This window comes from Denticeps clupeoides, chromosome 1, assembly GCF_900700375.1.
Source record: "Denticeps clupeoides chromosome 1, fDenClu1.1, whole genome shotgun sequence".
NCBI classification, from domain to species: domain Eukaryota; kingdom Metazoa; phylum Chordata; class Actinopteri; order Clupeiformes; family Denticipitidae; genus Denticeps; species Denticeps clupeoides.
The window spans coordinates 21,245,507-21,257,435 of NC_041707.1; the positions used below are offsets into that span (position 1 = coordinate 21,245,507).

General features: G+C 38.9%; 1 protein-coding gene across 1 annotated transcript; it reads left to right on the forward strand.

Moving 5' to 3' along the window:
- Nucleotides 1–8,032: 8,032 nt before the first annotated feature.
- Nucleotides 8,033–9,660, forward strand: LOC114799669 (cornifelin homolog). Its single transcript, XM_028996469.1, has 4 exons — nt 8,033–8,052; nt 8,393–8,508; nt 8,626–8,780; nt 9,547–9,660. The coding sequence occupies exons 2-4, from the start codon at nt 8,406–8,408 to the stop codon at nt 9,658–9,660; spliced, it is 372 nt and encodes a 123-aa protein (XP_028852302.1). The 5' UTR covers nt 8,033–8,052; nt 8,393–8,405.
- The last annotated feature ends 2,269 nt before the right edge of the window (nt 9,661–11,929 follow it).

The following is an 11,929-nucleotide window of genomic DNA, read 5'->3' on the forward strand; positions in this document are numbered from 1 at the left end:
TTATTAATTCAGTAACTACATAGAATGGATAATTGAATCCACCAATGCCTCATGAATGTTTAGAGATTCATTTATGATTTCCATTCAGGCTCTTCACGTAAACGTCCACAGAATATGTTTCCTAAATGCAAGTGCAATGGTAAGTGTGACCCTTTTTCATGATAAAAATGTGCAATATTAACAATATATTTGATGTACTACATGGGGTTGTGTATAATCTGGTATTTCATAAGTGATCAATTATTCAACTTTTATTTTCTTTCAGGTAATCCAAGGGGATTTCCGATATGCCCCAAAGGATTTAAACCCAAAATCCTGGCAAAGGAAATTGCAAACAGAAATTGCCTCTGTGTGCTATACTCCCAGGGTAAGCTTATATATTGTATATTAAAATGAAATATGTTTCAATGGCCGATTTGTGTGCTCACCTTTCTACTGCTGTCTGTTTTGTACAGGATCTGGCAAAATGCCTCCTTATCACAAAATCTGTGGCCGCACAAGCACTCCCCTGTAGTGGATGGTTTAATCTCAAACACAAAATACAAAGTATGAAAGTATGAAAACAAGTATGAAATGTCTAAAAAATATCGTTTGCAGTAGAATGCATTTTGATGTGTGCTTCCTAATTGCTCTGTATTGCTTAATAAAACTGTTTTTGTATTTATTCAGTTTTAAGAAATGTTGTAATGCATTGGTAATGCATTTATGATGCAGTCTTTATAATATTGACCAAACAGCCCTGCTGCAACAATGTACAATTCCCATGTGTATTATGGCTTTGTAATAAATATATGTGAAATATGCAGAGATAATTTTGTTTTCTGATGTTTAACACAGTCATTCGGAATTAATGCTTCATTTGGTTGAGAATTGTTATGGGGTCCCACTGCTAGTGCTTTGAGCATTTCAACCCATATGTTGCGACCTGACATGAAACGGATGGCTCAGGATATGAGTGAATGTTCTCTTGCCTCCAAACAGATGACTGCTGCCATGTTTTGTGACCATATCACACCCTGCTGCTTCATGCAGGTGACATCCGCCCTTCGATTCAATGAAAAAGCAGATCAGCATGGTGTGAATAGCATGCACAGGGGTACTAACAGGCCTGTGGATGGGTATTTTCAGATGATTTATGCTCAGATAGAGTTTCATGATGGCGAATACTGTTCGCCATCATGGAACAATAGCATCAATACTGTTTGTAGATCGTGCTGTAGCATGTCCAGAGTGGGTCCAAGCTCAGTTTCCTCACTCTTATATCCATGCACCCACTGGCAAGCCTGAACTGAATGTAAACCAATATAGTTCTCATACTGATAATCAGCCACCGAGAAGGTGTCAAGTAATAAATAATATAGGAAGTGAACTCCAGTCAGTCGGATGTTCAACACAGACAAGCTGCAAACCCGAAACCACTGAAAAAACTTTGATTGCTGCTTTGAACACTCCTGGCAGACAGACTCCTGGCACACGAGAAAAGAAAATCTTTTTCTGAAAATCCCTTTCCTTTGAGAAACTGACAGAATGGCATTAATATGTGAAATAAAATACAGTGGGAGTCCACAGCCACACAACATATTGGCAATGTACCATGTGCAAATCCTGATAAAAGCTTTAGTGGGGAAATGCCCACTCTTCCTTGTAATTAAATATATTTGTCATTGGCCAGGGCTCGCGGACATACTGTAAGGAGAGGAGGCAGGAGGCATGGCAGTGGCACGGCGGCCGTGGCAATATTGTGAAATTATTTAAGCTTGACAAATTTTATGAATTAATAGGAAGTTTTTACTTCCACTTAAATTCAGGACATGTTTTATTATTGAATTATTTATTTATTCCAATTAGTAACCTTTACATACATTTACAAACCATGTTTTAGTTTGGCAGTTTATCATCATGATCAATCAACAAACCCTTCTAGAAGATGCTAGAAAACAAATATTTTGCCTGTTGAGACCTATTTTTTCTGGATGAAGACCAAGCATTATCACTGGTCTAACCTTCTGGAAGCATCACTGATTCTTATCAGCTTTACGAACACTATAAAAGGGTACTGGATGTCAGTAAAGCCCTGACACCAAGTCAGATCAACCAGACCAGGATGTCGAGGTTTGGCTATATTATTTCCCTTTTGCTGCTGGTCAGCTTGACCAGTGTACTGTGTAGACAGCCAAGTAAGTCTGTTTTGAATCATTCAGCTCTTCTATTCAATGCTATTTTCATAGATCATGAAACCTGTTATTTATCAGATGTGACAGTGTAATTAGCATTGCTAAATGTGGATGAAATGAATGTACGTGTCTTGTGATTTGCACAAAATGTGTGCCTGTCTCTGTGTTTTAGTCTCCGGTAATCCCTGCATCTTTCAAAGAACCATTCTTAAAATATGCAAAAGTGAAGGTAAGTGTGGCCCTAATGTATTTCGTTCTACATTAAATCTGACAAATAAGCAGCACCGATAAATCATTCTAGAGTTAACCTGGTTAAAATTCACATACGTTTTTTTCAAGTAATTCAAAAGATAACCCCACAGCTCGTTGCAGTTCCTCAGTCACACCGGACACTTTATTCAAAATGTGGAAAGACCTATAATATGACAACAGCAGGAAATGCCACTCTAATTAATAATGACTAATGAATTCAATAAAATATTACATAACAATAAAAGTTACATTGCCTCTATGTAAATTGCATTAGCACTATATTATTGTTGTTTTTCTTTCATTGCTTTTTATCTCAGATCTCCAGAGATGGAAAGTCCTGTGCATTACAAATTCCAAACCCAGAACCCAGATGGGGGAAAAAATGTGTCTTTGCTATCAACGTGAGTCAAATATTTAGCATGAAAATGAAGAATAAAACAAATAAATAACCATAAAATTCGAACCGCACATGAATGCTTGTTTTAAATGGCTACAGGGCTACAGGGTCTGCTTGTCTGTGCTTTCACCTTCTTCTTCCTTTGTGTTTCATTTCAGGAGTGAGACGAATCTGCCGCAATATAAGCACTCCTCTCTAGTCTTCTGATTCTACTCTGAGGGAGCTCTCTACTAAAATACATATTTTTTTTTGTGTGTATGGAACATAATTCCATTTTTTAAAGACAATGAATGTTGTGTTTTTTTTTCTTCTCAGATGTGATGTAATTCTCAGATGGATGTCTCCAGCAGAGAATCACACCCACATTTCACTCGTAGCTCATAGCTTTGTCATTAATAGGATCTCTTTCACTTAATCACACCTGTTCTGTTTTATCATTAATGTGACTATTCAACATCAATTCAAATTAAGGTAAACTGGGATTTTGAAAATGGAACACTGATCCTTTGCGTAGTTTTATGACAGTGTGTGAACATTCCTTAAAATCACATAATCAGCTCTGATCTCAGGGAGGGTGAAAGATGTTCATATTTTTATGAAAGATGAACCAGAGGCGGTTTGTTTATCATGGGTTTATATCAGAGGCATTTTAGTTTCCCAGTCTTTTCAAGTTTCAAGTTTTATTCCCAAACACAAGTGCTCATCGTATATTTTTCAACTTTTTTGGAGTATCAGTTTGTTGTGTCAGGCACAATCCATATTTGAGCACAAATTCGAATAGAAATAGATCACTGTTTGACCAAAAAATAATGCCAGTGTACTTATAAAATTCCATCGGTCGGTCACACCTCCGGCCTTGTGGCACCGATGCCACTCGCCAACCTTCTAATCATCGCTGCCTGCACCTTGTCAGCCTTCTCAACACAGACTCATATCAGCACATATTAGTGTTGATCCTCGCACTGAACTTGACAGTTGTCCTGCTCTGTATCTGTAACTTATCATGTAAGTTCCACACTTGTTTTGAATGTCCTTAATAAAGTCACATTCATTCAGATTCGCACTTGGGTTCAACTCTTCATCTAAGCGTGTCATGATCTGTAAGTATATTTTAACTGTATATACATAAGCTTCTAAGTTAAGCCAACACAATTGTTTTAAGTATGGTGGATTCATTTTTCGGTCACTGTTAAAAATATTTTTATGTGACTGAAAAATGTTGAATCAATGCAAATACTAGACCCAAAAAGCTTGATGAAAACATTTTGTCATTACTCTGGGCTGAGGGGTAAAGGAAGCGCAGAGGCGGGACATGATGAAAAGGAATTTTATTCAAAAGAACGAGGGCCATGAGGGGGTTGAGTTGGTATAGGTGGCTGCTGGGAAGGATGGGTGCTATCTGCTGCAGGCCAGGGCACTGGAGACATCCAGAGAGACATCTCCGCAACCAGAGAGCTGGGTTCCCCGTGAGGCAAGACCGGCAGTGCAGCAGCCCTCTTCCACCAACTTGCCCCCGCACAGCCATCTTCCTCTTCCTCGCAACCGTCCTCAGTCTCTGCCTCTCCGTCATACGCCCGGAAGTGTGGGGGAATGTCCCCCGCTAATGCAGCACTGTTGCAGCGCTTTTAAAGGAGTAATCATCCCTAAGCAGCTTCGGCTGAGATTGCTCAGGACTCCTTAAGGCAGCTGTGTGTGCCAAGCCACTCCTGGGTGTCACAATTTTTCTTTTTTTCTTGTTGTTGTCCTAAGTATTTATTTGTTTCATATTTTTTAGTGTGTTGAAGCAACAGTGTGCTAAACTACTCGCCAATGCAAACATACAGTATATATATAGACTTGCTACATATTTGCTTTACAGGTTTTATAACATTCACAATATATACATGCCTTATTTCAATCAACATGCCCACTACAGAGGCAAATCACCAAAAAAGAAAATGGCTCTAGATCTTAAAACATCATCTTATGTGTAAATATCAAATTTAATTAAATATAGACTCTTCAGAATGTAAGGCAGACAGGGAATGTGTCAGGACAAATAAAATAGTAAGAATAAATTGAATTTACTTGAATATATTTCTTTATTGATTACATAAAAAAAACACACTTTAAAAGTCAACAGAGAATTTGATTCCTCTTTATAAGTAACGCCTAAAGGTCCTTTGCATTTTTAGAGTGCAGTTGGTTGTCCTATGGAGATTATCTCATTAATCCTTAATGCCTGAAACAAACAAGAAGAGATGCACTTCAGCATCAGTGTGAGTGTTAAACCGGAGAGCCCGGTTAAAACAGCAATAATGACATTAAAGAAACGGACTTGGCATTTGTAAAAATTGACAATGTTACAAAATGTGAAAAGAACATAGAATTAAGGACTGTACCCAAGGTCAAAAGTTATTTACCACCTGGAGATTACCTCACGTCTGGACTACTGTAATTCATCATTCTTATTGGTGTTGGTCAGTCCTTAACCCATCAGATGCAACTAGTGCAGAACACAGCGGCTCGTCTGCTCACTAGCAAAGTGAAAGTGTGATTACATGTTACATACATTGGCCTCACTTGATTACTGGCGAAGTTTAGGATAGAGTTTAAGATCTTGCTAATTGTTTTTAAAGCTCTTAATGTGTTAGCACTGCAGTACCGCTGTGACCTCCTCCGCATGTGGGCAAACGCAACGTCATAAAGTGACATCAAACTGCAAGCAAAACCAGTTGTGTGTGTGTCTGCCATGGGAACTGCTGGTGGATTTTTTTTCGTACCCACTCTAACCACCATGTGGGTGGCAGTTTAATATAAACATAAAAGCTTGGACTGACCTTTGACCTTGGACTGATCCCATTGCTCAGCAAAGGGCACATATAACCTAACATTAACACCGTCCCGGTAACATTTGTGTTTTATACTTTATTATACTTATAATTGGATATTTGTAGGAATCTAAGTATATACTGGACAATGGTCAACTTGAAAGATTTTAACATACAAAATGAAGGCGAAGAACCTTTCACACATACTGCAGTCTGAGTGAGGCTGAAATGACAATGAATGGACTTTTGTTCAGGCAGATGTTGAGACTTGAATTATTTAAACAGCAGTGCTGGTGGGTGAGATGCACCAGTGCGTAGGTTTTGATACGAATCTCACATGGGTTCCCACAACCTTTGTGTAAGCGGAATGCTTAAGATGGTTGTCAACACAGCCAAATTTGCTAAAAAAAGAACTTGTTACTTGCTTCTTGAGAAAGAATTGTGTTGTTTGATTACAAAAATATGTAAGGAAAACCAAGCACTATTTTATTGTCTCACCACATTATTTGTGTATTAGTGTACGATGGTACCAAGTTGTGAAATATTATTAATATTTCAGGAAAGGCATCAGCATCACGTTCCTCTGTGTTTATTTGGAAATGGCACTAGGATAGTACTTGTCAATAAAAAAAGTTTCCAAAACAAATCCCATGGATCTTACCCCTACAGCCTGTTTATGTTTGTACATGAATAAGTGAACTCAAATACATCATGCAAACTCGAAAGAAATTGGGACCATGTCATTGGGACAATGTCCAACAAGGAATGTTAAGATACCCTTTGATAATGTAAAACTTGGTCAAGGTTTAATTGCCCACAAGGTTGTTTATTCCACTTTGTCTGTCACCACCGAAACATTGTCATGTACCAGTATATTATAGTGGTATAGTGGTCCAGTAGCGGGCACCGCAAAATGTGTGGCACTGAGCTAAGAAGAATACAAGATGATGCTAAACAGAATGTGCATGAATGCTGCTGAATTTCATAAACGCCCATGATGTCCAATTGATAAATCAGTAATTATAGGTGTCAAAGAGTTTGTTTTTGCTTAAACCAGGGCAGTCACCTGATAAAAAGAGACACTCATCAGTTTGGTGAACAGAGAAAAAAGATTCTTCATTACCTAATGTTTAAAAAAAAATTTAATGATTCACTTATTTCATAACAAGAAAAATGAATGACTCATTAAACACAGCATGTTTGTCATAAATAAAACCACATGTAAACAGGGAACGTGACTTCAGTGCTTGTACCATCATGCCTTCCATGCTCAGCTGATGTTATTTTGCTGTGACTGACACCAAAGCAGGGTGCTGCATGGGTAATGTTAGAAGTTCTGGTTCCATGGAGAGGGAAGGTGATTATGGGCCTGCTACCCTCAGAGGAACCTGTGAGGGTCTCCGACCCTCTGCCCATTTATGCAACCAGGTTCTCATCTGCCTTGTTGTGGAAAAGACAGAATTCAGGAAAGGGTCTTAAGCGTGAATAAGTGAGTGGATGAGTGAGTGTTTGTTTATGACAAACAACATGAATGTACAGTTCCACTGTTCCTGTGACCATTTTTTTGCTCGGTTAAACATATAAGCATTCCCCTTTCAATTAGAAAAGCTACTACTTTAAACGCTTTGATATTTGTAGTAGACATGTCACTTGACATGCTTATCATCATGGTGTAGCAGTAGAACATTACTGAGGAAAAAAATCAACATAGGGCCTGTGGTTACACTTTTTAAAGGCATTTGGATCTACATTACCTTAATCATTCTTCACTTTTTCTTCAATTCATCTGGTTTTCCTCTTTTGACTGCATTGAATGATTTAAATGGACAATAGCAATATGTAGAGCAAGCAGTGATGCAGTAACAGATGCACTGTAGGGCAGCAAGGTCATATAGGTGCTCATGGTGCTCTTCATAGTCTCTATGTTATTGGGACAGGCAGCTTTACATAGTCTAACTCTGAGCAGAGATTTTCCTCACGCAGCAGTTCTCGGTAGCGGGAGGGGTGGTCTTCAGTTTCTACCAAACAGGCTTGGCATGTCTGTCGAGTGGCCTGTATAATGGAAGTAGCATAACAATGTTGAGGTCTGAGTAGACAAGGTGGTGGCAAGGTTCATACAATATGGTTGAAGATACTTCTTATGTACAGCAGAAACTCGAGTCAATTTTTTTTCCTATTTGCAGGAACTCCCTATTTCTCCATCAGATCTTTAGGCTCTTCTCAGACTGATTTGGAAGTCTACAGGCTAGTCTACATTTAAATAGATGATGGTTGACAATTATACTTCAGGTCTTCTACTGTGTCTGTTTTGTGTGGGCGGTGGGCGGTGTTTGGGGTGTGTCCAAGACTGAGTATTTTTGACATTTAACAAATTTCACAGTGAGGCAGACTTTTCTACACTTGCCAGTTTGGTGGACAGGTAAGTAAAGACACTGCCTCCCTTTCACAGTTAGATGAACCTGCAGTCACCTACAGTAGATTAGTAGACAAAGGGTGCAGAAGTGGAGCAAAGAACCTGTAAGCGGAAAACATTACAATCAGCTGTAATTGCTCTCATACAGAGTATTTACAATATTTTGTCTTTTATTTATTATATATAACTTTTTCCATTCTGTAATTTATTTTACATTTTGATGTAAATAGTATACCACTTTGACTACAAAATACTGTTTCCCTATAGTTCCTTCCAGGTTACATAAAGGTTTTTGTTATGTGCTTGCTGTCACATTAATCCATATGGTGCATTCTGTTTTCTTCAGCTAGGTTTTCATCATGACAAACGCGGTCATCCTCACTCAGCCACAAACTTTTGTGGTGCAAACCTCAAACCAGTGGAGCACGGGGATCTGTGACTGCTGTGAAGATATGTCATCATGTGAGTGTTTGCATGGATGTGTTTTTGCATGCTGGTATAAGCACTGGACACGGCAAAGCGGGTTATTATTGCATTTGCTTTATATGTATAATTTCAAAACTCAAAAATTTTCTGTAGGCTGTTTTGGATTCTGGTGCTTCTGGTGTTTTGCCTGCAAGACTACCAATGATCTGGGAGAATGTCTCTGTCTCCCACTGCTGGACTTATTTGGCATCATTCCTCCAATCACAATCAGCATGAGAGCAACTATGCGCCAGCGTTATGGAATTCAGGTAAAATGGAATGGACCAGCCACCAGCAAGTTATATATTTTGCAATATATACAGTACAGGCCAAAAGTTTGGACACACCTTCTCATTCAATGTGTTTTCTTCATTTTCATGACCATTTACATTGGTAGATTCTCACCGAAGGCATCAAAACTATGAATGAACACATGTTATGTGTACTTAACAATGTTATGTACTTAACAAAAAAAGGTGAAATAACTGAAAACATGTTTTATATTCTAGTTTCTTCAAAATAGCCGCCCTTTGCTCTGAGTACTGCTTTACACACTCTTGGCATTCTCTCGATGAGCTTCAAGAGGTCGTCACCTGAAATAGTTTTCCAGCAGTCTTGAAGGAGTTCCCAGAGGTGTTTAACAATTGTTGGCCACTTTGCCTTCACTCTGTGGTCCAGCTCACCCCAAACCATCTCGATTGGGTTCAGGTCCGGTGACTGTGGAGACCAGGTCTCCACTTTTTGTTAAGTACATAACTCCACATGTGTTCATTCATAGTTTTGATGCCTTCAGTGAGAACCTACCAATCTAAATGGTCATGAAAATAAAGAAAACACATTGAATGACAAGGTCTGTCCAAGCCTTTGGCCTGTACTGTATATAGACTGGAATATTTATAGAATGTATTGCCTGTATTGGATGTAGTGGAATTTTTTATCTAATTGAATTGTCATTACTCTACATTGAAGTGCATGTATGGTCTGGGGATTTGGCTTCACCACTGACCCACACAACACTATTTTTTATTTTTACAGGGCAGTATATGCAACGACTGTGTAAATTCTTTCTTCTGCGGGCCTTGTGTCTGGTGCCAGATGTCAAGAGAGAAGAAGATTCGAGGGGGAAATATCATCAACGCTGGGCTGTAATATTCACGATCTGAGACAAAGCTGTTTAATGCATCTTCCACTCTGTTCCGTTTTGCACATTATCCTTTCTGGCCAAACTGAAGGTTTCTTAGTAGAAATGTTCTCATTTCTGGCTGAGAACTGGGTGTGATTTTAATTTGGTTCAATTTGTTTTACTGGGGTAATTCATTATTTTTTTAAGCTTATTTTGAATTATCTCGGCCAGTTAGCTACACCCAAAAATAGATGTTTTATTAACTTTTTTAAATGTAAGTATGCTTGCTTGAGTAAAAACTACTAAATGAATGTATGCACACGATGTGTTGAAATTAATGTCGTTTTAGCCATCCTTTTTAACCAATCACTTGGGTTAAAATAAAATAAACTTGGGCATATGTCTTGGATATTTGTAAGTAATATACACTGCCGACACAATAAAGAGGAAGAGGCACAGGTGCACAATATCGTGAATTTATTAAGGGACCAAAATCAACAGAGCACAAAACTCTGAGGCGGGTCTGATCTTAAAATAGAACATTGCTAAATGACTGTATCGCCACCTAGAGGGCCTGAGGCACCAGAATTTTGCAGTACTTTTTCCCCTCAGAGAGAGCCCAGGAGGAAGAGACAGTAACAGAAGAGCCACCCGGGGCAGGTGGCAGCAAGCACAGAACCCCTGTGGAACAAACCATACCATTGTCAGGGTCTTCCTCCACCAGCTGTAGGCAGATAGGCAGCCCAGGAAATCTGAGCACTCTTTTCGCAGATACAGATTGGTGAGAGTATTTCTCCTGGTCTCCAACTGTGGGCCTTTCCTCCTTCTCCAGGATCCAGAAAGTTTGGTCCACCATGGTGTCTTCTGAGGGCTGCCACTTTGGCCTTCCTCCGTCAGTCCTTAGAGCTGGGTCCCCTAGCCCATATGACCCCCCTCCCACATCATAAATGTCCAGAAGTGGGACAAAGTCATTGCTTTTCAAGTCACAAGTAAGTCTCAAGTCTTTGCCCTCAAGTCCCAAGTCAAGTGCCAAGTCAAGACAGGCAAGTGTCGAGTCAAGTCCAAAGTCAACACTGATAAGTCTCAAGCCAAGTCCTAAGTCCTGCAGTTTGAGTTTCGAGTCCTTTCAAGTCTTTTCAACCACAGAATAATAATATATTTTCACCGATCGTGTATGCTTTTAAAATCTATTGTTTTATTAAAACAAGTGCAATTGAAACTGCAGAAATAAATAGTGCTGACATTGCACTATTAACTTCATTTTTAACATTTAACTCATATTTTTTAAGAATATTCTTCATTTTAAACCACTGCTTTACAGAATAAACGCATCTGAAAAAACAAGTGCAACTGTAATTATTTGAACAAAAACTGCTAACATTGTATTTCCATGACATATTGCATTTCAATTAGTTCCACAGCAGTTTATCCTGTCCTGTAACAAATACATGAACATAACAGACTTAACCGCGGGAAGTGGAAAATAAGATGTACTTGTGTTTACCAACTGTTTATTCAGTTAAATAGCTGCATCCATGTTACCACGTCACGTTTGATGTGGTAATTTCACAGTTCGAAGACTCGTTCTCGCCCCCTACAGTGCAATTCGGCTAGGTATACATCCGCGCTAAAATATCAAGGTGAAAGCCATCATGGTGTAGCGGTTCTTCTTCTGCGTTGTGTAACTTTTTGACTTCGTTTCTTGAACCACAAATGATGAGCTGACACCCAAGAGATTTTCTGTGCAAAGTGTATTCTGTACAAAAAGCAAGGTCGCATCAGAACATCGCGTCTTTCTGCACCTCTCTCTCTCACAACTAACGCCATGTGTCCAAGAGAACTGAACATTAACATAAAGCATTCACAATTTACAATACTGCATTCCTGTACAAAAAAGCAAGGTCACGTCAGAACATCGCGTCTTTCTGCACCTCTCTCTACAATATAGAACATAAAAAAATATTCACAAAATAACACACATGCAAAATATTCCTAATATGTACATAAATTAAAATGAAAGAAATAACTTTTTGCACACAAACCCCACGCACCTCACACAGCTCACGCCATGTGTCCAAGAGACCTGAACCGGGTCTCAAAAACAAAATAAAAGTCTTTAGAAAATAAGAACATAAAAGACACAAGAAAGAAGAAATATACTTAGAAATCTAACCATTTAACTCCGGCACAATATCTTGCGTAGTATAGACCCAGCTCCCAACCCAACTTTGTGAATAGATTAACGGCGATATTTTTTTAGCGCACAGCACGTTAACGCCGATAACGGCCCACCAC